This window comes from Myotis lucifugus, unplaced genomic scaffold, assembly GCF_000147115.1.
Source record: "Myotis lucifugus unplaced genomic scaffold, Myoluc2.0 scaffold_21, whole genome shotgun sequence".
Classification (NCBI taxonomy): domain Eukaryota; kingdom Metazoa; phylum Chordata; class Mammalia; order Chiroptera; family Vespertilionidae; genus Myotis; species Myotis lucifugus.
In genome coordinates this window covers 8,904,764-8,928,046 of record NW_005871069.1, presented here as the reverse complement: position 1 = coordinate 8,928,046, position 23,283 = coordinate 8,904,764, and the positions used below count along the sequence as shown (strand labels likewise).

The 23,283-nt window shown below is 39.3% G+C and overlaps 1 protein-coding gene across 5 annotated transcripts in view; it reads left to right on the top strand.

Moving 5' to 3' along the window:
* GK5 (glycerol kinase 5 (putative)) overlaps positions 1-23,283 on the top strand; it is a 132,054-nt gene that overhangs the window by 69,073 nt on the left and 39,698 nt on the right. For all 5 annotated transcript variants that reach the window (XR_002828495.1, XM_023751449.1, XM_023751450.1 and 2 more), the window contains one exon: positions 19,811-19,905. Coding sequence is in view for 4 of the 5 variants with exons in the window: in XM_023751449.1 (XP_023607217.1) it covers positions 19,811-19,905 (95 nt within the window). In the remaining variant the exon portion in view is untranslated. The remainder of the gene's footprint in view (positions 1-19,810; positions 19,906-23,283) is intronic.

Below are 23,283 nucleotides of genomic sequence, written 5' to 3'. Positions count from 1 at the left end.
GAAAATGTTTAAAACATAATTTAATAGTGTCCAAAAAAAAAAAAGAAAATGACTATAATTCTATAAAAATAGTACTTACAGGAAAGTAATGAATGCTTACTAATAAGAAAAATAAATAAAACCATAATAAACTTTCAAACAAAAATATAAGGCTATACAAGTTATAAAATTGAGAAATAACAAAAGGTAAAATTGATAAACTAAATCTCTCTTTTTTGTAAGGGTTAGAACGTCTTTATTTAGGCATTAATTAGATCATAGAAAAGTGCTGGTGTCAGTGAAGGTCCTAGGCTTTACAGAGAGTGAGGTAGCAAAGTAAATGCTATCTTTCATGGGAACTTGTCTAAAAGCATTGCCAAGATTGGAAAGAAAACTTTATAGTAAATGATTAGGTTTACTACAATTACTAAATAGTCATTGGAAGACTTTGTCCATGTATGCTCATTTAGTATTTTTTTTCATTGCCAGCATTTTGGGTTTTTTTAATAAATATATTTTTATTGTTGACATTATTACAGATGTCTCCTATTTCTCTCCCTCTGCCCAACCCCTACCTGCTGTCACACCCCAGGTCTTCACCACCCTATAGCCCGTGTCCATGGGCTATGCCTATAAGTATAGAAGTTCTTTGGTTTATCTCCCCTAGTCACCTTTAGTAGGTGAATTATAATAAACATTCAAAGAAACATGTCAGTCCAGAAGTGTTAGCACCTATCCCCCTCAAACTATTTCAATGGAATACTATGCAGCTATTAAAAAGAGGGATCTTTTACCTAACCCTAACCCTTGTCCCTCTACCCCCACATCGAGATATGTCAGTCTGTTCCATGCCTCCATGCTTCAGGTCTTATTTTCTTGGTCAATTCATTTTATTCATTAGATTCCACAAATAAGTGAGATCATGTGATATTTGTCCTTCTCAGTTTGGCTTATTTCACTTAGCATATTTTTCAGGTCCATGCTGTCCCAAAGGGAAAAATATTCTTTTTTTTAAAAAATAGCTGCATAGTAACCACATGAGCAGCAGACACGTGAGCAGCCCACTCCTGTCCAAGGAGCAGCAGCCCTGTGAACAGACTTCCCCAGGCCTAAGAACAGAAGCCTCATGTGGCCTGCCCCAGTCTAAGGAGAAGCAGCTGTGTGAGTGGCCCACTCCCCTGTGGAGGAGCAGCAACCACGCTAGAAGCCTCCCCCACCAGCCAGAAGTGACACCACTGCTGCAAACAACACCCACAGAGGAGCCGCTGCCAACTGAGGAGCAGCCACTTCCGTGACCACCCGAGGAGTAATCAAAGCCCGAGGAGCCACTGCCACCCAAGGAGCAGCCCCTGCACGACTTGGCATCTAGATCAGTCGGTGAGACCCAAAATGGGTAGACAAAGAAACCCCAAAGGAAAGAAAATGAGGTATCACCAGAAAAGCAGATAAGTGAAACAGAGGCATGCAATATGTCAGAAAAGGAATTCAAACTAAGGATCATAGAGTTCATAAACCTGATGGAGGAAAAAAAATCAACAACTTATGTAAGAATCAAGAAGAAATGGATGAAAAAATCAGTAACTTATGTAAGAACTAAGAAGAAATGAAGAGTGATATAGCTGCAATAAAAAACACCATGGAAAGTTTCAACAGTAGACTAGGAGAAGCAGAGGACTGAATTAGTGAATTAGAAGACAGGGAAGCAGAATACACCCAAACTGAACTGAAATTGGAGAAAAAAATTAAAAGACAGGAGGAGAGCCTAAGGGAGCTATGGGACAACATGAAATGAAGCAAGATACGAATAATAGGGGTGCCAGAACAACAGGAAGAGCAACAAGGGTTAGAAAACCTATTTGAAGAAATAATGTCAGAAAACTTCCTTGAGGTGGGGAAGAAAAAAGTCACACAAACACAGAGAATCCCAAACAAGATGAACCCGAAAAGACTCACAGCAAGACACATAATAATCACCATGGCAAACGTTCAGGACAAAGAGAGAATCTTAAAGGCTGCAAGAGAGAGACAGAAAGTTACATTCAAGGAATCTCCCATTAGATTATCAAATGATTTCTCAATAGAAACACATCAGGCCAGAAAAGAATGGAAGGACATTTACAAAGTGATGCAAAGCAAGGGACTGAATCCAAGAATACTCTATCCAGCAAAGCTATCATTCAAAATTGAAGGGGAAATAAGAAGATTCACAGACAAAAAAAGGCTAAGGGAGTTTATCACCACCAAGCCAGCAATGCAAGAGATGCTAAACGGACTGGTGTAAAAAGAAGAAATAAAAAGCAAAGAAAGAAAACAGGCACAAAAAATAAAAATGGCTACAAACAACTACCTTTCAAAAATAACTTTAAACATAAACGGACTAAATGCGCCAATCAAAAGACATCGAGTGGCTGAATGGATAAAAAAAAAATGACCCATATATATGCTGTCTACAAGAGACCCACCTCAGAAGAAGGGACTCACATGGACTGAAAGTTAAGGGATGGAAAAATATCTTTCAGGCAACGAAAAACAAAACTGGAGTAGCAATACTTATATCTGACAAAATAGACCTCAAAGTGAAAGCCATAACAAGAGACAAGGAAGGCCACTTCATAATACTAAAGGGATCAATACAACAAGAGGATATAACCCTGATAAACATATATGCACCCAATGCAGGAGCACACAAATACATAAAAAAACTCCTGGAAGATATCAAGGGAGAGATCAACAACAATATAATCATAGTAGGGGACTTTAATACACTACTGACATCACTGGATAAATACTCTAGACAAAAAATCAGCAAAGAAACAACAATCCTAAATGACTCACTAGATCTAATGGACTTAATTGACATCTTGAGAATCTTTCACCCCAAAGCCACCGAATATACATTCTTCTCAAGTGCACATGGAACATTTTCAAAAATAGACCACATATTGGGTCACAAGCAAAGTGTTCCCAAATTCAAGAAGATTGATATCACATCAAGCATTTTCTCAGACCACAATGGCATAATATTAGAAACAAACTACAATAAAAACAAACCAAAAAATTTAACACTTGGAAGCTGAAAAGCATGCTATTAAACAATGATTGGGTTGCCAAAGAGATCAAAGAAGAAATTAAAAACATTTGGGAAACTAATGACAATAAAAACACAACAATCCAAAATCTATGGGACACAATGAAAGCAGTCCTGAGAGGGAAGTTTATAGCTCTACAGGCCTACCTAAAAAAAACAAGAAAAAATGGTAATAAATCATCTAACTCTACAACTCAAAGAATTAGAAAGAGAGCAACAAGAAAAGCCAAGAGTGCGCAGAAGGAAGGAGATAATAAAGATCAGAGCAGAAGTGAATGACATAAATACCAAAAAAACAATACAAAAGATCAATGAAACCAGGAGCTGGTTCTTTGAAAGGATAAACAAGATTGATGAACCTCTAGCCAGGCTCACCAAGAAACAAAGAGAGAGGACCCAAATAAACAAAATCAGAAATCAAAGAGGCAAAATAACAACAGACCCCACAGAAATACAAATGATTGTTAAAAAATACTATGGACAACTCTACTCCAACAAACTAGACAACCTGGAGGAAATGGAAATATTCCTAGAAAAATACAACATTCCAAAACTCAATCAGGAAGAATCTAAAAATCTCAACAGGCCAATAACTATGGAAGAAATTGAAGCAGTCATCAAAAAGCTTCCAGCAAACAAAAGCCCAGGGCCAGATGGCTTCACAGGGGAGTTTTACCAAACATTCAAGAAAGAACTAAAACCTATCATCCTCAGACTATTCCAAAACATTCAAGAGGAAGGAACACTTCCAAGCTCATTCTATGAAGCCAGCATCACCCTAATACCAAAGCCAGATAAAGACAACACAATGAAAGACAATTACAGGCCAATATCCCTCATGAACATAGATGCCAAAATCCTCAACAAAATCCTAGCAAATCAGATCCAGCAGTACATCAGAAAGATTGTACACCATGACTAAGTAGGATTTATCCCAGGGATGCAAGGATGGTACAATATCCGCAAATCAATAAACGTGATACATCACATAAACAAATTGAGAGAAAAAAACCACATAGTCATATCAATTGATGCAGAAAAAGCATTTGACAAAAATCCAACACCCATTTTTGATAAAAACTCTCAGCAAGGTAGGAATAGAAGGATCATAACTCAACATAATAAAAGCCATATATGATAAACCCATAGACAACATCATACTCAATGGGCAAAAACTGAAACCATTTCCCTTAAGAACAGGAACAAGACAGGGATGCCGCCTCTCACCACTCCTGTTCGACATAGTACTGGAAGTATTAGTCATTGCGATTAGACAAGAAGAAGAAATAAAAGGCATTCAAATTGGAAATGAAGAAGTAAAACTGTCCTTATTCGCAGATGACATGATATTGTACATAAAAAACCCTAAAGACTCCATCAAAAAACTTTTAGACTTAATTAATGAATTTGGCAATGTAGCAGGATACAAAATTAACACCAAGAAATCTATGGCATTTCTATACACCAATAGTGAACTTACAGAAAGAGACCCTACAAAAGCAATCCCATTTACCATCACACCAAAAAAATTAGACCTCTACTCAGAAAACTACAGGACGTTGAAAAAAGAGACAGAGGAAGACATAAACAGATGGAAGAACATACCATGTTCATGGATTGGTAGAATCAACATCATTAAAATGTCCATATTACCCAAAGCAATCTATAAATTCAACACACTCCCCATACCTAGAACAAACTCTCAAAAATTCATCTGGAATAAAAAAAAGAGCCCGAATAGCTGCAGCAATCCTGAGAAAGAAGAACAAAGTAGGTGGGATCTCAATACCAGATATAAAGCTGTATTACAAAGCCACTGTTCTCAAACCTGCCTGGTACTGGCACAAGAACAGACATATAGATCAATGGAATAGAATAGAGAACCCAGAAATTGACCTGAACCAATATGCTCAATTAATATTTGACAAAGAAGTCAAGAACATACAATGGAGTCAAGACAGTCTCTTCAATAAATGGTGCTGGGAAAATTGCACAGATACATGCAAAAAAAATGAAACTAGACCACCACCTTCACCATACACAAAAATAAACTCAAAATGGATAAAGGACTTAAACATTAGATGGGAAACCATAAAAATACTAGAGGAATCCACAGGCAGCAAAATCTCATACATATGCCAAAGCAATTTCTTCACTGATACTGCTCCTAAGGCAATGGAAACTAAAGAGAAAATAAACAAATGGGACTACATCAAAATGAAAAGCTTTTGCACAGCAAAGGAAACCATCAACAAAACAATAAGAAAGCCCACTGCATGGGAGAACATATTGGCCAATGTTATCACGATAAGGGTTTAATCTCCAACATTTACAGGGAACTCATACAACTTAACAAAAGGAAGATAAACAACCCAATCAAAAAATGGGCAACAGACCTAAATAGATACTTTTCGAAAGAAGACAGAAGAAAGGCCAAAAGACATATGAAAACATGCTCGAAGTCATTAATCATCTGAGAGATGCAAATCAAAGCAACAATGAAGTACCATCTCACACCTGCCAGAATGGCTATCATCAACAAATCAACAAACGACAAGTGTTGGCGAGAATGCAGAGAAAAAGGAACCCTCGTACACTGCTGGTGGGAATGCAGACTAATGTAGCCACTGTGGAGAAGAGTATGGAGTTTCCTCAAAAAACTAAAAATGGAACTCCCATTTGACCCAGTGATCCCACTTCTAGGAATATATCCCAAGAAACTAGAAACACCAATTAGAAAGGTTATGTGCACCCCTATTTTCATAGCAGCACAATTCACCATAGCTAAGATTTGGACAGCCTAAGTGCCCATCAGTTGATGAATGGATTAAAAAACTGTGGTATATCTATACAATGGAATACTACGCTGTGGTAAAAAAGGAGTTCTTACCATTTGCAACAGCATGGATGGAACTGGAGAGCATTATGCTAAGTGAAATAAGCTAGTCAGAGAAAGATAAATACCACATGATCTCACTCATTTATGGAATATAATGAACAACATAAACTGATGAACAAAAACAGATCCAGAGACAGAGAAGCATCGATCAATCCGTCAAACCTCAGAGGGAATGTAGTGGAGGATGGGGGTAAGGGGGAGAGATCAACCAAAGGACTTATATGCAAGCATATAGGGCTAACAAATGGACACAGACAACAGGGGGGTGAGGACATGAGTGGGGGTGATGGGGGTAATGTGGGGATAAGGACACATATGGAATAACTTAATAAAAAAATTTTTGAAAAGAGAGAAAAAAAATAGCTGCATAGTATTCCATTGGAATAGTTTGAGGGGCATAGGTGCTAACACTTCTGGCCTGACATGTTTCTTTGAATGTTTAGTATAATTCTCCTATAAATTCATCTGGTCCAGGACTTTTGTTTGCCTGGAATTTTTAAATTACTATTTTAATTTCATAAGTTGTTATTGGCCTATTCAGCTTTTCTGATTCTTCCTGATTTAGTTTTGGAAGTTTGTATGTTTCTAGGAATTTGTCCATTTCACCCAGGTTGTCCAGTTTGTTGGCATATAGTTGTTCATTGTATTTGCTTACAATCTTTTTTATTTCTGTGTGGTGTCCATTGTTACTATTATATCACCTCTTTCATTTCTGCTTTTATTTATTTGGGTCCTCCCTCTTTGTTTCTTGATGAGTCTGGCTAGGGGGTTCAACAATCTTGTTTATCTTTTCAAAGAACCAGCTCTTGGATTCATTGATTTTTTTTTTTTTTTGCTTCTATATCATTTATTTCCACTCTGCTCTTTATTATTTTCTTCTTCTACTTCCTCTGGGCTTTTCTTTCTGTTCTCTTTCCAATTTGTTTAGTTGTATCCTCTGGGCTTTTCTTGCTGTTCTCTTTCCAATTCATTTAGTTGCAGGGTTAGATCGTTTATTAGTGCGTTTTCTTGATTCTTGAGATAGGCGAGTAATGCTATGAACTTCCATCACAGGACTGCTTTTGCTGTGTCCCAGAGGTTTTGGGTGGTTGTGTATTCATTTTCATTTGTTTCAAAGAAGGTTTTAACTTCTTGCTTGATCTCATTGGTAACCCATTCATTGTTTAATAACATGCTATTTAGCCTCCATGTATTTGAGTGTTTTTGAATTATTTTATTATAGTTGATTTCTAACTTCATGCTATTGTGATCCAAGAAGATGCTTGGTATGATATCTGTCTTCTTGAATTTGCATAGACTTGTTTTGTGTCCCAACAAGTAGTCTATCTTTGAGAATGTTTCATGTGCACTTGAGAAGAATGTATATTTTCTTGCTTTGGGGTGAAATGTTCTGTAAATATCAGTTAGGTCCATCTGATCTAGTGTGTCATTTAAGGCCTTTGTTTCCTTGTTGATTTTTTTGTCTGGAAGATCTATCCAGTAATGCCATTGGGGTATTAAAATTTCCTACTATGACTGTATTGCTGTCAACCTCTCCTTAAAAGTCCATCAAGAGTTTTGGGGTTTTTTGTTTGTTTGTTTGTTTAATATATTTAGGTGCTCCTATTTTGGGTGTGTATATATTTACAAGGGTTATATTTTCTTGTTGAATCATTCCCTTTAGTATTATGTAGTGGCTTTCTTTGTCTTTGGTTATGGCTTTTGTTTTGAAGTCTATTTTGTCAGATATTTGTATAGCTACCCCAGCTTTTGTTTCCTTTCCATTTGCATGAAATATTTTTTTTTCACCCCTTCACTTTCATTTTGTGTGAGTCTTTTGTTCTGAAGTGGGTCTCTTGTAGACAGCTTATGTATGGGCATGTTTTCTTATCTATTCAGTCACCCTATGTATTTTGATTGAAGTATTTAATCCATTTACATTTAAGGTTATTATTGATAGTTATTTATTTATTTCCATTTTAATTTTCTTTATGCTATGATCATTTCTCTCCTTTTCTTCGTCTTAAAGCAGTTCCTTTAACATTTCTTATATCACTGGTTTGGTGGTAATATACTCCTTTAACCTTTTTTGTCTGGAAAGCTTTTTATTTCATCTTCAATTTTAAATGATAGGCTTGTTGGATACAATAATCTTGCATTTAGGCCCTTGATAACACTTCTGGCATGACATGTTTGTACTGAGAATTCTTCTGACATTCTAATGGGAACTCCTTTGTAGGTAAGTTTCTGTCTACTCTTTTGCTGCCTTTAAGATTCTTCCTTTGTGAGACAGCATGGATGGATCTAGAGATTATTATGTGGAATCTAATAAACAAAATAAACTGACAAGCAAGGAAAAAAATCTATGACTAAGAAAACTAATGTGATATGTCTTATATGAAGAGCACTAGACTACACTGCATGAAACTTAAGTGAGTTAATCTCTCTAAGCCTGTTTCCTCATCAGTAAAATGATGAATATGTTTCATAAAGATGGCTTAAATGAAATAGTGCATGTGAAGAGCACAATATCTGTAGTAACTATGTATTGTACCAGGCAGGGACTAAAATTATCAGGGGGATCACTATATCAATTATATATTTGTCTAACCACTATGCTAAACACCTGAAACAATATAAAATAACTAGAGGTTCGGTGCACAAAATTCATGCATGGGCAGGATCCCTAGGCCTTGCCGGCAATCAGGGCCAATCGGGGCCTTACTTCCCCTGGCTGCCAGCTGCTGGCCAGAGCCTTCCTTTATTCCGTGCCACTCACTGGTGGTTAGAGCATGTCATAGTGAGCTGTCAAACTCCCTGTGGGTTGAACTCACGAGGGGACAATTTGCATATTAGCCTTTTATTATATAGGATGTTGTATTTCAACTGTAATTGAAAAATAAAAAGAGCACAATATTTATTATGCATTAAGTGTTAAATAAACACTAGCTTAAAAAAAGATTCTTTCTTTGTCTTTACATTTGCCATTTTAATTATGAGGTGTCTAGATGTGGATGTCTTTGGGTTCATCTTGATTGGGATTTTGTGCCTCCTGAACTTGTGTTACATTTTCCTTCACCAGGGCAGGGAAGTTTTCTGTCATTATTTCTTGAAACAGGTTCTCTGTTTCTTGCTCACATTTTCCCCTTTCTGGTATTCCTCTGATGCGGATGTTGTTACATTTCACATTGTCCCAGATCTCCCTTAAGCTAGCTTCCTGCTTTTTAATTCTTTTTTCTATTTGCTGCCCTAATTGGGTATTTATTTCTACCTTATCTTCCAAAATCACTGATTCCATCCTCTGCTTTATCCAATCTACTTTTAACTCCTCCAGTGTGTTTTTGGTGTCAGATATATTCTTCATTTCTGTCTAGTTCTGGTTATTATTTCTATTTCCTTTTTCATGGTTTTGTAGTTTCCACTGAGTTCCTTGTAATTTTTACTAAGCTCTTTAAGTGTCTTTATAATGATTACTTTGAACTGCATGTCTGTTAGGTTGCTTTCCTCCATTTTATTTAGTTCTTTTTCTGGAGATTCCTTCTTTTCTTTCATTAGAGGGATGTTTCTTTGTTTACCCATTTTAGCTGTCTCTTTGTATTTGTTTCTACTTATTAGATAGAACTTTGATGCCTCCTAGTCTTTGTGGGATGGCCTTATGTAGAAAGTGTCTTGAGGGGCCCAGTGGTGCAGTCTCTTTGATCTCCTGAGCTGGATGCTCTATGAATTCTCTGGTGTGCATTATTTGAGCTCTCCTATTTTAATTGGGACTTGATTGTTTATATCCTGTTCATGGGAGGGATCTCCCCTCCAACTTGCTGACAGTGAGGCTCAATCCCAACATCGCCATGCCAGCTGTCATTCAGGTGCTGACAGGACAGAACAAGACACAACAAACCCAACCTAAAGCACCATAAAAATCAAGCTACACAAATCAACAACAGGAAAGATTAGGAATGAAAAATAAGAGAAAGTAAAACAAAGAAAAAATAAAAGGAATACTAAAGGACACATGGCCAAAGAATTACAGGAGATATAAAGAAAAAGGGAGAAAGAAGAAGAAAAAATGACATTATAGAAGCAAGGAGGAAGCTAAAAGAACTAGTATAGGATGAAAAAAGAAAAGGAAACAGAAAATAAATGTAGTAATAATAATGAATTTAAAACATAGTAATAATGGATATATTAAGATATAGGTAGGATAAGTAACATGGAAAGAAGAGAAAAATAAAATAAAAATTAATAATAACAATAAAAAGAGACAAAAATAGAATAGAATCAAAGGAGAAAAATTATTGGTATGAAAGAAAAAAGAGAAGAAAAAAGGGGAAAAAAGAAACACCAAAAAACAAAAAAGGAGCCACACATACACACAAAACAAAAATCACACACACACACACACACACACACTCAAAAACCTTTGGATAGCTATTTGTGGGGCTCACTGGATTTTACACTGATGTTGAATGTGGTCCCTTGCTGGATCTATCCTGGAGGCCAATGTGAGTCACTGACCCTTCTGGCCCTGAGCAGCCTAACTGAGGTCCGATAGGTTGAAGCTCCTAGTAGTCCAGCAGGTGGGGCTTCCTAGGCCAGTGATGGCGAACCTGTGACACGCGAACTCATTTTTTTGGTTGATTTTTCTTTGTTAAATGGCATTTAAATATATAAAATAAATATCAAAATATAAGTCTTTGTTTTACTATGGTTGCAGATATCAAAAAATTTCTATATTTGACACGGCACCAGAGTTAAGTTAGGGTTTTCAAAATGCTGACACTCCGAGCTCAAAAGGTTCGCCATCACTGGCCTAGGCTGTGACCCTTTAATACAGTTCCTCATGTTGTGGTGACCCCCAACCATAAAATTATTTTCGTTGCTACTTCATAACTGTAATTTTGCTACTGTTATGAATCGTAATGTAAATATCTGATATGCAGGATGTATTTTTATAGTTATAAATTGAACATAATTAAAGCATAGTGATTAATCACAAAAACAATATGTAATTATATATGTGTTTTCTGATGGTCTTAGGTGACCCCTGTGAAAGGGTCGTTCGACCCCCAAAGGGGTTGCGACCCACAGGTTGGCGACCCACAGGTTGAGAACCGCTGGCCTAGAGGCTGGGTCTGCCTTGAGTATCACACCTTGATCGTCTCTGTTTTGAGCTGTTCTCCCTTCCCCCATGGAGCTAGGCTCTGTAGAGGTATCAGGCTCATGCTGGAGGTGGTGCTAGTATTTTGTATGGGGCTGGTTGGGCCTTTCCTGTCCTTCTAATGTCTCAGCTCTGCCTGGTTTGCTGGCACCTCCTCTCTGCCACTTGTAGGGGCACAAATTTTCTGCCCTGAGGTGTTCCCCCTTGCCTCAGGTCGCTGCAGTCCCCCCTTGCCTCAGGTCTCTGCAGGTCGGGTCAGAAGCAGCTATTTTGCTGGTGGGAAAAAGGGCACCTCCCCTGTGTTCCAGGTGGCTGGGCTGATCCTCCTTCCTATCCTACTGTCAAGCCCACTTTCTGCTTATCAGCACAAGTTCCTCCAAGAAATAGAGGGTCCCCCAGATTCAGTCCTCCATGTAGCCTGGCTCTGAGCTCCACTGCATGGTCCTGCCCACTTTTCAGAGGAGCATCCCAGGCTGCACTGTGGTGGGGTACTGGTGCTGCTCTATCCTGGGACTTCAGCCCCAGGCTTCCACTGCTGCACCCACTCCGCAGTCTCCACAGCCAGTGCCTTCAGGGCCTTCTCTCTTAGTCCCAGCCCATCCTGTCTCATCCACAGATCTGAAGGCTCTTCAGTCTCCTCAGGTCCTCAGTTATAATAGGTCCAGATCAGGGGAGGCTACATCCACCTAGCGCAGTTCCTCTTCCCCAGCCCTGGTGGTGGAGCCAAGCATCTGGACTCTAGGGCAGCAGTGGCAGTGCATTGGTGGTGGCAGCACAGTAGTGGTGGCGGTGGGTGAGTACACAGCAAGAGCGCAAGTCCTGCTGGATCAGCAGCAGTCTCCCAGGTCCAGGCTGGTTCCCCATCGGGCATGTAAAGTCCGGCTGGGTGCATGCCACGTGGCAGAGGTCCCGCCAGTGTCCATTGGAGGTGCACAGTATCCCATCTGTGTCTGCTGCAGGCTCACAGGATCGCTCAGGTGTCCACTTAGGCACACGGTGTCTGGGGCGGGGTGCGCGTGGGTACCCCACCACAGTGCAGCCTGGGATGCTCCTCTGACAAGTGGGCAGGACCATGCAGTGGAGCTGCAGTGAGGCTGGGCACCTAGCTGCTGCTACTCCCCGCAGCCTCCTGAGAGGCTGTTTTAACTTTTTATTTTGAAATAATTTCAAACTTAAATTTGTAAGAGTAGTACAAAACTCTTATATATCCTTTACTCAGATTTACCATGATTGCTTTATCTATCTACTTACCTACCATCCATCCATATATCCATCCATCCTATGTGCTATAGAATAGATAAATATCTCTATAATTTTCTGAGCTCTTTGAGAAAAGGTTGCATACTTCATGTTCCTTTTCCTCTCTCTATTTCCTAAAAATAAGAATATTGCCTTACATACCTAAAATATAGTTATTAACTTCAAAAATATAACAACTTTATATATATAAAAGCTTAATATGCAAAGTGTCCCCTCAGGAGTTCGACCGGGAGACTGGGAGTTCGATCGCTCACTGTGATGTGTGTTGACCACCAGGAGGCAGCACGGAACGAAGGAAGGCCCTGGCCAGCAGCAGGGGAAGGAAGGGGAAGGAAGGCCCTGGTCGGCAGCTGGAAGGCCCCAATTGGCCCTGATCTCTGGCCAGGCCTAGGGACCCTACCCATGCATGAATTTCATGCACCGGGCCTCTAGTTGAATATAATACTTTCATCAAATTTATAGTCCATTTTCCAGTTTTGTCAGATGCCCCAGTAATGTCCTTCATGGTAACTTTTTAAAATACAAGACGCAGTCCAGGATTGCTTATTGTATAATTTCATTTAATCAGGAATATTTTCCTCAAATTTTTTTTCATGACATTGACATTTTCTTTTTAAATATAGGCCAGTTATTTTTTTAAATGTCTTTCAATTTGGATTTCTCATGACTAGATCCAGGCTATGTAGTTTTGGCTGAAATCCTATGTTAGTGATAGATACTGTGTCCTTCTCAGAATATATACATGGAGATGCAAAGTATCCATTAGTCTTATTTTGGTTCTGTTTAAGTCCATAAGCCCACTGTATAGTTACTGTTTTTCTTTTTGTAATAAATAATGTAGGGAAATACTTTCAAACTTAGATTCCCCAAAATTTAGCAGTCATTAATGATTCTTGCCTAGCCTGCATCCTTCTTCACACTGATGGTTGCAAATGGTGTTTTCTAACTTCCTTATTGCCTCTGTGTTTATCAGGGAGCCTTCTGGTGTAGAAGGAAGAACTTTTCCTTCTCCCCTCTTTATTATTGGTATAAACTCATGGTTTATTTCCTTGAACTTCAGACTATAATTTTTATAGTTTTTATTTATTTTCATGCTCAAATGGTTGCAAATTTGGCTAGTGAGAATCCCCTCATACTGGCTTCTGCCTTTTAAATGTATCTATTATTTTCTGAGCATGTTCTTAGTTAATGGTACAGAGCTCCTCTTGTGTTTTTCTTACACCTGCCCTGGAATTAGCCACCTTTCCATTGAGTCCTTATTCCTTTTAGTGGAAAATGGTATTTAAACACAATGAGTGAAGTGTCATTGCTTCTAGGCCCTTACAGCAGAACTGTGTGTGCGCGCGCTCGCGTGCGTGCGTGCGTGTGTGTGTGTGTGTGTGTGTGTGTGAGAGAGAGAGAGAGAGAGAGAGAGAGAGAGAGAGAAAGAGGTGGGGGGAGGGAGGAGGGAGAGAGGAACAGATACGCAAGCATGCATATGTGAAAATCTTTGAGTTTATATTGTAACTCCAATTCAAGTCTAGCCCCTAAGGATTCTTGCTTTTCTTTCCCTTTTCTATATTTTTGTCTCCCTTTTTCTACATTGAGAACAACATCAATATTATATACTCACCTGCTGAATCTCAAAATATACACAAAAAGTTTCAGTATTACTCGACCCATACCAGTAAAACAAGATGAATTTGTTCACGATGATGTTCAGGGATTTTCTTTTATATCAAGGATATATGGTCAAAGCACACTTTTCAAAAGTTACTTAGATTAGTTCTTTTTCTTCTTCCTTTAGTGATTTTGTTAATTTGAAATGGATTGGGTTCATTTGTTTCTATTATCATTCAGTCTTAATTTTTAACCCTCTCTGCATCCTTTTTAAAAACATTATTTAACTTTTTAAATGTGGAATTTCAACATGATTCCCTTAGTTAAAACCATAACATGTGGCCCGGCCAGCATGGCTCAGTGGTTGAGTGTCAACCCATTACCCAGGTGGTCACAGTTTGATTCCCAATCAGGGCACAGCCCGAGTTACGGGCTCAACCCCTAGTGGGGAGCGTGCATGCAGGAGGCAGCTGATCAGTGATTCTCATCATTGATGTTTCTGTCTCTCTCTCCCTCTTCCTCTCTGAAATAAAAATATACATATAATTTTAAAAAACCATAAGGTGCGCTTCAAGGAGTGACTCGCTCCCCATCTCTTCATCCTGTCTCTCCATCTCTTGTAGACAATCATTTCATTTGTTTTTGGTTTATCCTTTATATTTCTTTTTGCAAAAACATGAAGATACATGCATGTTTTCTTATCCTGCCCCCCGTCCCCTTTCTTACATAAAAGGTAACCTATCTGTGCTCTTTTGTATTTTGCCATTTTCACTTAAAAATATATTCTGGGAATTACTTCATATCAATTCATAGGGATTGTCATTGTTTCACAGCTGCATAGTATTCCATTACGTGTATGTACATAGCTTAGCCAGCAAATAGCCTATATTTGGACATTTGAGGAGTTTCTGATATTTTCAAAATGTAAATAATGCTGCAGTGAATAACGTTGCACATACGTGTTTTTATGTTGTGGAAGGTGTGTCTTAAGAATAAATTCTCAGAAGTGGGATTGCTGTGTCAGAGGACTAATGCATTGTAGTTTTGTTAAGATATTGTCAATTCCCCTCCATAGGAATTGTTTAATTTTTTATTTCCAGAAATATATGTGACTGTTTCCCCACAGCCTCCTTTTTCAGTGTCTTTTGCATAATCAAATGATCTGGTTGGATGAACTGCAGAAGTTGGAGGCTGAAGTAGAAGTCTTATATATTATCAAGCTTTTGAATTTTTGCCAACCTAGACGGGTGAGAAATACATCTCAGTGTTTAAATGGCATTTCTCTTATGAGTGAAGTTGAATTTCTTTCCCTCTTTTTGAGAAAAAAAATCACTTTAAATCAACTTTATTGACATGTAAATTACATGTAATTAAATTAACCTTTTTAGAGCATTCAGTGAGTATTGACAAAGTATACATCTGTGAAACCACCGTCATACTCAGTCTGTCTTTATACTATGTCTATATGCTATTTCTAATCTATATAATAAAAGGGTAATATGCAAATCAACTGAATGGCGGAATGATTGGTCGCTATGATGCACACTGACCACCAGGGGGCAGACGCTCAATGCAGGAGCTGCCCCCTGGTGGTCAGTGCGCTCCCACAGGGGGAGCACTGCTCAACCAGAAACTGTGTGAGTGCAGCGGCCGTGGCAGGAGCCTCTCCCGCCTCGGAGGCAGCACTAAGGAGCAGCAAGCAGGCAGGTGGTAAGGACCGAGGGCTCCCAGACTGTGAGAGGGCGCAGGCAGGGCTGAGGGGCCCCCTCGCCCCTCCGAGTGCACGAATTTTCATGCACTGGGCCTCTAATATGTTTATAAGTGCTTGTGTTTGGTTTGGTTTTTTTTGGTGTATACTTCTACTGGTTTTAAGACCTACATAGACTGAATAACCATTACCACAATCAGGATTGTGACTATTGTACTAAACACTTTCATCAACCCCAAATTACCATGTGTCACTCCTTTGTAGTCAATCCCTGTCCCACTCTAATCTCAGGCAGCAACTAATCTTTCCTCTATCCCTATACTTTTACCTCTTCCACAATCTCGTACACAGTAACTGGACTCACAGAGTAGAATCAGCCAAGACTATTTCTTTTTCTTAGTGTAATGCCTTTGAAATTCATCTCTGTTTTGTTCATTTTATTGCTCTGTGGGAAGCTTACAGACATGTTTTTCTGCAAATAGTTATTCTGCGGTGCATTCTTTGTCTTCTGGAATTTAAATGACAGCAATGTTATGCATTTTCTTACTGTCCCACAGACCCCTGAGGCTCTCTTCTTATTTCCTCTCTCTCTCTTCTCTCTCTCTCACCCTGTCTCTATCTTCCTCCTCTCTTGTTCAGGTAGAATGAAAAACACACACGCATAAAGAAGGATAACTTCCCCACTCTATTTTTTAAAGGCCACCTGACTCCTGCTCTTCAGACCAGAAAGAGGGGGCTTATGTAGAAGCTCTTCGTATTTGCACCCAGTGCACAGACACATGTTTCTGGTTTCAGGCCGTCTCTGAGTCTAGGCCAGGATGTTGGAGGAAATAAAAATGCAGGGAACTTCCTACCAATTTGGTAGAACTTGGAGTTCCAGTGTTAACTGCAAGCTTGTTCTTCTGCTCAAGCCCTCAGATAGCGTGGCTAGGAGCCCCAGCCAGGATTCTTCTCTGCATGCTATGGGAGAAACAGAGTGAGGTCTACACTCATTTGAGAACAGTTCACATGGAAGATTAGTTAGAGAAATTTTTCAAGAAAGAATGGAAGAACCAGTGAAGAATGTGGATAAACTAGGTTTTTTCCCATTTCTTCATGTTACCAGAAATGTTCTTTAAACCAGACCTCCAATATGTTTTCCACATCTCAATTTTGAAATTTAGACATTTGGACATGACTTTTTAGTAAGTATAGATTTCAAAACCAATGTTTTCTTTTTAATATCAGTTTTTGAAGTGCTACAGACATTTTAATGTATTATCTGGACATTTTGACCAAGTGAATGTGACTTATGGTTCTGATAACTGTCATTTTGAAGAAAATTTATAATTATTATTGAATGATCCTCATAAACTTGAGTTTTAATATAGATATTTCTTAAACTTCTTGTCTTTAATCAATTATTTTTCTCTCTCTCTCTTTTTTTTTCTTTTCTTGTTGGTTTAAAAACAATAGAAATTTATTCTCTCACAGGTCTGGAAGCAAGAAGTCAAATATCAAGGTGTCGGTAGCTTTCTGTCTCTTCCTGGCTTCTGGTGGTGGCTGGCAGTCCTTAGAGCTCCTTGGCCTGGAGCTGCTTTCCTCCAGCCTCTGCCTCTCTCTTCACATGAGTTGTCCCTGTGTGTCTGTGACTATGTTTTCAGTGATTTCTAATAAAGACACCAGTCAGTGGATTAGGGCTCATCCTCATCCAGTACGACCTAAAATTGACTAATTACATCTGCAAATAAAGCCACATTCATAGGTATCAGAATTTAAGACTTATATGATTTTACTCATATGTGGAATCTAATGAACAAAATGAACTAATAAGCAGAATAGAGACAGAGTATAGAAAGCTGGCTGACAGCTGTCAAATTCTTTCTCATAAGAAAAAATCATGCAGAAATAAAACTGACTTAATAAAGGCTATATAAGGCAGCAATGTTTATTATGATTGATTTCTGAGCTTTTTCATCAGATCTATGTTGTCAGTCCCAGATCTCATTTAGGGGTCACTTCACAAACAAAGATATGCAAATGATGAATGAAAAGGATTGAAGTTTCATTAGTAAACAGAGAAATACAAAATCTAACCATCATGCAATACCACCAAAATGGCTAAAATGAAAAACACAGGCGGTATCAATTATTGGCATGAATATGGGGTAACTGGAACTCCCATACAGGAGTCTTAAATTGGTAGAACCACTTTGGAAAATACACTGAGTGGCCAGATTATTATGACCACCTGATGTTTGTAGGCAAATTAGCTATAATTTCGCGCTGAAGTTGCTAGAGGGCCAGATCATTATAAATGTCTGAATAGCACAACATACCTAAGTATCATTGCTGATCAAGTTCATCCTATCATGTTGATGGCGTATCCCAATGGAGATGGCTTCTTCCAACAAGACAATGCACCATGCCACGGTGCTCGTATTGTGCAGGAGTGGTTTCAAGAACATGAGGGAGACTTTACCTTGCTTAAGTGGCCCCCACAGTCATCAGATCTCAATCCAATTGAGCGTTTGTGGGATGAAGTTAAAAGAGCCATCATGCAGCTGGTTCCACAACCATCAAATCTCACAGAACTGGACAATGCTATTCATTAGGCATGATGTCAGATTCCTTGCATCACCTTTCAACATATCGTGGAGTCAATGCCAAGAAGAATTGCCGCAGCATTGAAGGCAAAAGGTGGCCCAACAAAGTACTGATGGGGTGGTCATAATAATCTGGCCGGTCATAATAATCTGGCCACTCAGTGTAGTTTACAGTTATCTGTTAAAGCTAGTCCTAAATGTGAAGCTCCTAGGACTAGCAATTTCATCCCTTGGTATATAGCAAATAATGTATACATATGTTCACCAAAAAGAATATCTGTAAGTTCAAAGTGGCCTGTTCATTATTAGCCTAAAACTGGAAACTACCCATATGTTTATTAACTATAGCTAGTCTAATCATTTGCGTATGGTCACACAGTGGAATACCTTACAGGGTGAGAATGAATGAAGCACAACTACTTGTAACAAAATGACTGAATCTCACAAGCATGATGTTGAACAAAGAAATTTGTATCTTGATCTGGGTGTTGGTTAGCTTATTATATTCACATTGTGAAAGTTCATTCAGCTATACACTTGGGCTTTGTGCATTTTTCTGTATATATATATCAGTAAAAAGCATATTAAATGAATTAGATCTTGATTTTTTTTGGTCTGGTTGTTTTTTAAAGGTTAACTTTTGATATATTTAATTGTTACTGCCCCTTATCGAACCCTTAAGATCCGTAGTTTTTCAGTTGATTCTCTTGGTTATTATCTATATATATAAAAGCCTGAGCAACTGACTGACCGGTTGACTGGTCGCTATGACACGCACTGACCACCAGGGAGCAGATGTTCAATGTAGGAGCAGCCCCCTGGTGATAAGTGCACTCCCATAGCGGGAGCACTGCTCAGCCAGAAGCTGGGCTCATGGCGCAGCTGCAGCAGCACAAGCCTCTCCCGCTTCTGTGGTAGCACTACCAAGCAGCGGCAGCGGCAGGTGCAGTGGGGCTGGGATGAGCAGGAGCAGCGCCTGGCCCTGGCTCCTCCCTGGCTGCCTGCCGCTTCCTGCACTGCTACATCCCTTGGAGGATGTCGGACTGCAGGGATTGGGCCAAAACCTGCAGTCTGACATCCCCCAAGGGGTCCCGGATTGCGAGAGGGTGCTGGCCAGGCTGAGGGACCCTACCAGTGCACGAATCCATGCACCAGGCCCCTAGATTTTAATGACCAAGAGAGATCTTTTCATCAAAAAACTGGAATGGGTGTAATCTTCAGAAGAATGCACTTTAATGCCAAAAACACACCTAAAATTTATATTTTTAGACAGCCTAAATATCTTTAAAGGAAAAGTAAGGCCTGCTGCATGCTGAGCTAAGAGGGCCTCTGGTTCCCTTGCCCTTCTATGGGCTCCCAAACCCAGGCAAGTAAAGGAACTCAAATAGATTGGCCTTTGTGTTGACCCTTTTAAGTGAGTAATCTTTCATATTAAATTCATAATAAATGTTGACACAGGTAAATATTGGTCATATAACACAATACTTTGTTCCTCCTCAACCTTTTCGTTTTGTTTTAGACATTTTTTGTTGTTGTTTGTTTGTTTTTATGTTTGCAGATCTTTTCACAGATGCTGCTGAGACTGAAAAAATGGCCAGAAGTTTGGAAGATTCTGAAGGGGTTTATTTTGTTCCGTGTTTTAGTGGTTTGCAGGTATGTAAGAAATAGTTAAGGGCAATAAACATTTCTCTCCTCATGCCCACCCCTAAAATTATGTATCTGCCATGCCCTTACCTGAAAATTTGGGTATTTAATCGACTAAGGTAAAAGGTACATTCTAGGGCTGATAAGTTATGGTATGACATAGTATGAATTCCACAAGAGAGCACAGCTAACTCAGCTGGCTTCTGCTTAGAACCCCACCCTTGTGGAAACGAAAAGTCGGCAGGTTTATCATAGAACTTTTACATAAGACCCAGGATTATTTTATCATGACCAAAAGAGTCATTTCCCAGTGAAGGGAAATCTATCAGTAGTTAGAGGAAGTGTATCATTGAGAATTAGAAAAATAATGGACAGATACACACACGTGCCCTCCCCCCACATCTATATGTTTATATTTTACAGTTCTTTATAAGTTATATTAAACTTAAAAAAAAATTCTTATCCAGCTGGTGTGGCTTAGTAGTTGAGCATCAACCCATGAACCAGGAGGTCACAGTTGGATTCCCGGTTAGGGCACATGCCCAGATTATGGGCTCAATCCCTAGTAGGGGGCATGCAGGAGGCAGCTGATCAATGATTCTCTCTCATCATTGATGTTTCTATCTCTTCCTCTCTCTCTCCCCTTACTCTCTGAAATCAATTTAAAAAAATCAAAAATTTTTATTGTGATATATTATTTGTTAATACCTAATCAAAAAGTGAATCCAGTAAAAAACTTGATTTTATAATACTTAACTTTGTTATTTAATTGAAAGATCTGTGATAATACCTTTAACATGCTTATTGTTATAAAGACTTCGTAAAACACTCAGATATATTATTATGAACAAATTCCTTCCTCCCCCTTTTTTTGAGAAAGCTTATACCAGTCCTTTTAATCCCCATCTAAATGTTTTTTTCCTTTCAAAAAATAAAAATTTCTTTTTTTTCTAGTCCATCCCTTGCTCTGGTAATAAGTTACAAAAAAAGTCCCAAATTCAAAAGTTTGGATCATAGAATTTAGAAGCTGGTGGAAAAAAAATTAGATCAGAATGGCTTAAGTCTCTAAAAGTACCATATTTCCAAACTAAATTTTTAAAATGAGCATTATTTTAATAACTGTCCTACTTTCTGTGTACTGTACCCTGAAGTCCATAAACTACCTCTAGAGCTCCCATTGCATCCTCTGCAGGATGAGGGGAGGCAGCTAAAATACCATCCACCACATCAGAGGGAGTGAATAATTCTGATTGAAGTTTAAGGAGGAAGGTGACATGAATAGTGATCAGCAGAGGTGGGATTTAATTAGGCTACGTGGATCCTCCCATTTTAAAAAATGTGCTGGTGGACTTTGTGTGACTGTATCTTGTCAACTCTGTGTTTCCCTCCTCTATCAATTCATATACCTGTAAAAAATAATATGTAATAAAATATATAATAAAAAAAGATAGAGAAAACTTGCAGATACGGTTTTAAATTTCATGTTGATCACAAAATGCCCCTGTCCTACCATGACTGCATTCTGGCCATACTCTGGGGTCGGGAGGGGTGAGGGAAGCCTGCAAAGCCACATATTCCCCAATGTAAAATGGAAGCATTAACTGGAGACCTAAAGCTAAATTAACAACAATAGTGTGTTGATGGTAAGCTGCTTGGAAAATAGGAGAGAGGTTGCCTATAAGCTGTGTTTATCAACAACTAGAGAAAATGAAGATTAGGGGAATGGAAGGAAGGAAGGGACAAGAATAAGTGGTGCTGCCTTTAATTTTAGAATATTGTCACAGCTATAGATGATTGAGGGCAGGATGGTAAAGGTTTCTAATAGCCTCAGTTTCTCAAGGGAGTCTGCCAGCAAAGGGTTGCTGGAGAAGATTTGAGGAGAGTGAGGGTGACAGGGCCAGCCACTTCAGGAAATGGCAGAGGGGTGGGGGAGCAGCAGGCAGTGCGTGGAGCATTACTTGGTGCAGGCTGGTGATGGTGCTCTAGCAGTTTTGCTTAGGGTGCCAAACAGAACTTGGCCGGGTTGTGCTGTCCTATTTGGGGGAGGGCTGCTGATGTAGAGTGTTCACAGCAGGTGTCAGAGGCAAGAATCAGGGTTCTACTTGGCATGAAAGTTCCTGTGATGGTGGCAGCAGAAGAGAGGACAGGACTGTGAGCTAGTGCCAGTCTTCAGGGATTAGTCATGCTGCTGTGAGGGCACATAGATGTGAGAAGCAGGCTTCCTTGTGTCGCACGCCCCTGAGGATGGATTAGAAAGGGCTCAGGGCCAGCTGTGCAGTTCTGAGTGTTCTGTTTTCTTGCTTCTCTGTACATCTGCTTTTCTCTTCTTATCAGTAGCTTTGCTGGATGTCCTTTCTTCCTCATAACTTCCGCTTGTCATTATTTTCCCTATGCTTTCTGCTTCTTCACAATTTGTAAATACACACAGCCTTTTTCCACCTTTTACATCCTTTTAATTTCATCCTTTAATTCCCATTGATGGTCTTTTTCTCGGTGTTTCCTAGTTACAATTTCCAAGGAGGGAGTCTGATTGAACCACCTTTATTTTTCAAGCTTTGGACAGACTTGAGTCAGTTGTGCTCACTCCTTATAGTTGTGCAGTGGCTGTGGGACTAGGGCTTGAGGTATGGCTGTTTCAGAGAACAGGGCCGTGGGTTCAAGCAGTTTCCCTACAAAGGGATGTGGCCAGCAAGTACTGTGAATGCCATCTCTGGTTCTGAGAGTGACTGGGGTATCTGAGCAGTGGGAAGGAAACACAGCATGACGATGTGCAACCAGGCATGCAAGGGAGCACAGGGAAGTGTCTGCTAATAGTAGATGCACAGTGGCCTAGAGTGGTCAGGGGAGTCAGTATAGTTTCCTTCTGTCCCTGTGGTGTGGAAGTCTGAGGAACCTATACTGAATAGCTACAACTAAAGCCATTTGTCCAGCCCAGAGCCAAGATTGTTACAGCACCCACAAAATAAGTGGAGGGAACTTCTCAGAAGTGGATATGGGTTAGGGCAGTGGTCGGCAAACTCATTAGTCAACAGAGCCAAATATCAACAGTACAACGATTGAAATTTCTTTTGAGAGCCAAATTTTTTAAACTTAAACTATATAGGTAGGTACATTGTTATTAACTTAATTAGGGTACTCCTAAGCTGGCCTTTGCTAAAAACATCCTCAATCTGATTGAGGTATGTTCGCTGAGGTCGACCCCTTCCAAATCTCCCATCCATACTCGTCTTGCATACTTGTTTCGTCTATCTCCTTTCGTTCATCCTCTCTATATGCCCAAACCATCTCAACATATCTTTCTCAATCCTCGACACTACATCTTCTTTCACTCCACAACGTTCCCTAAAATTAACTTAATAAACTTTACTTAAAGTTTTAAGTCTTAGT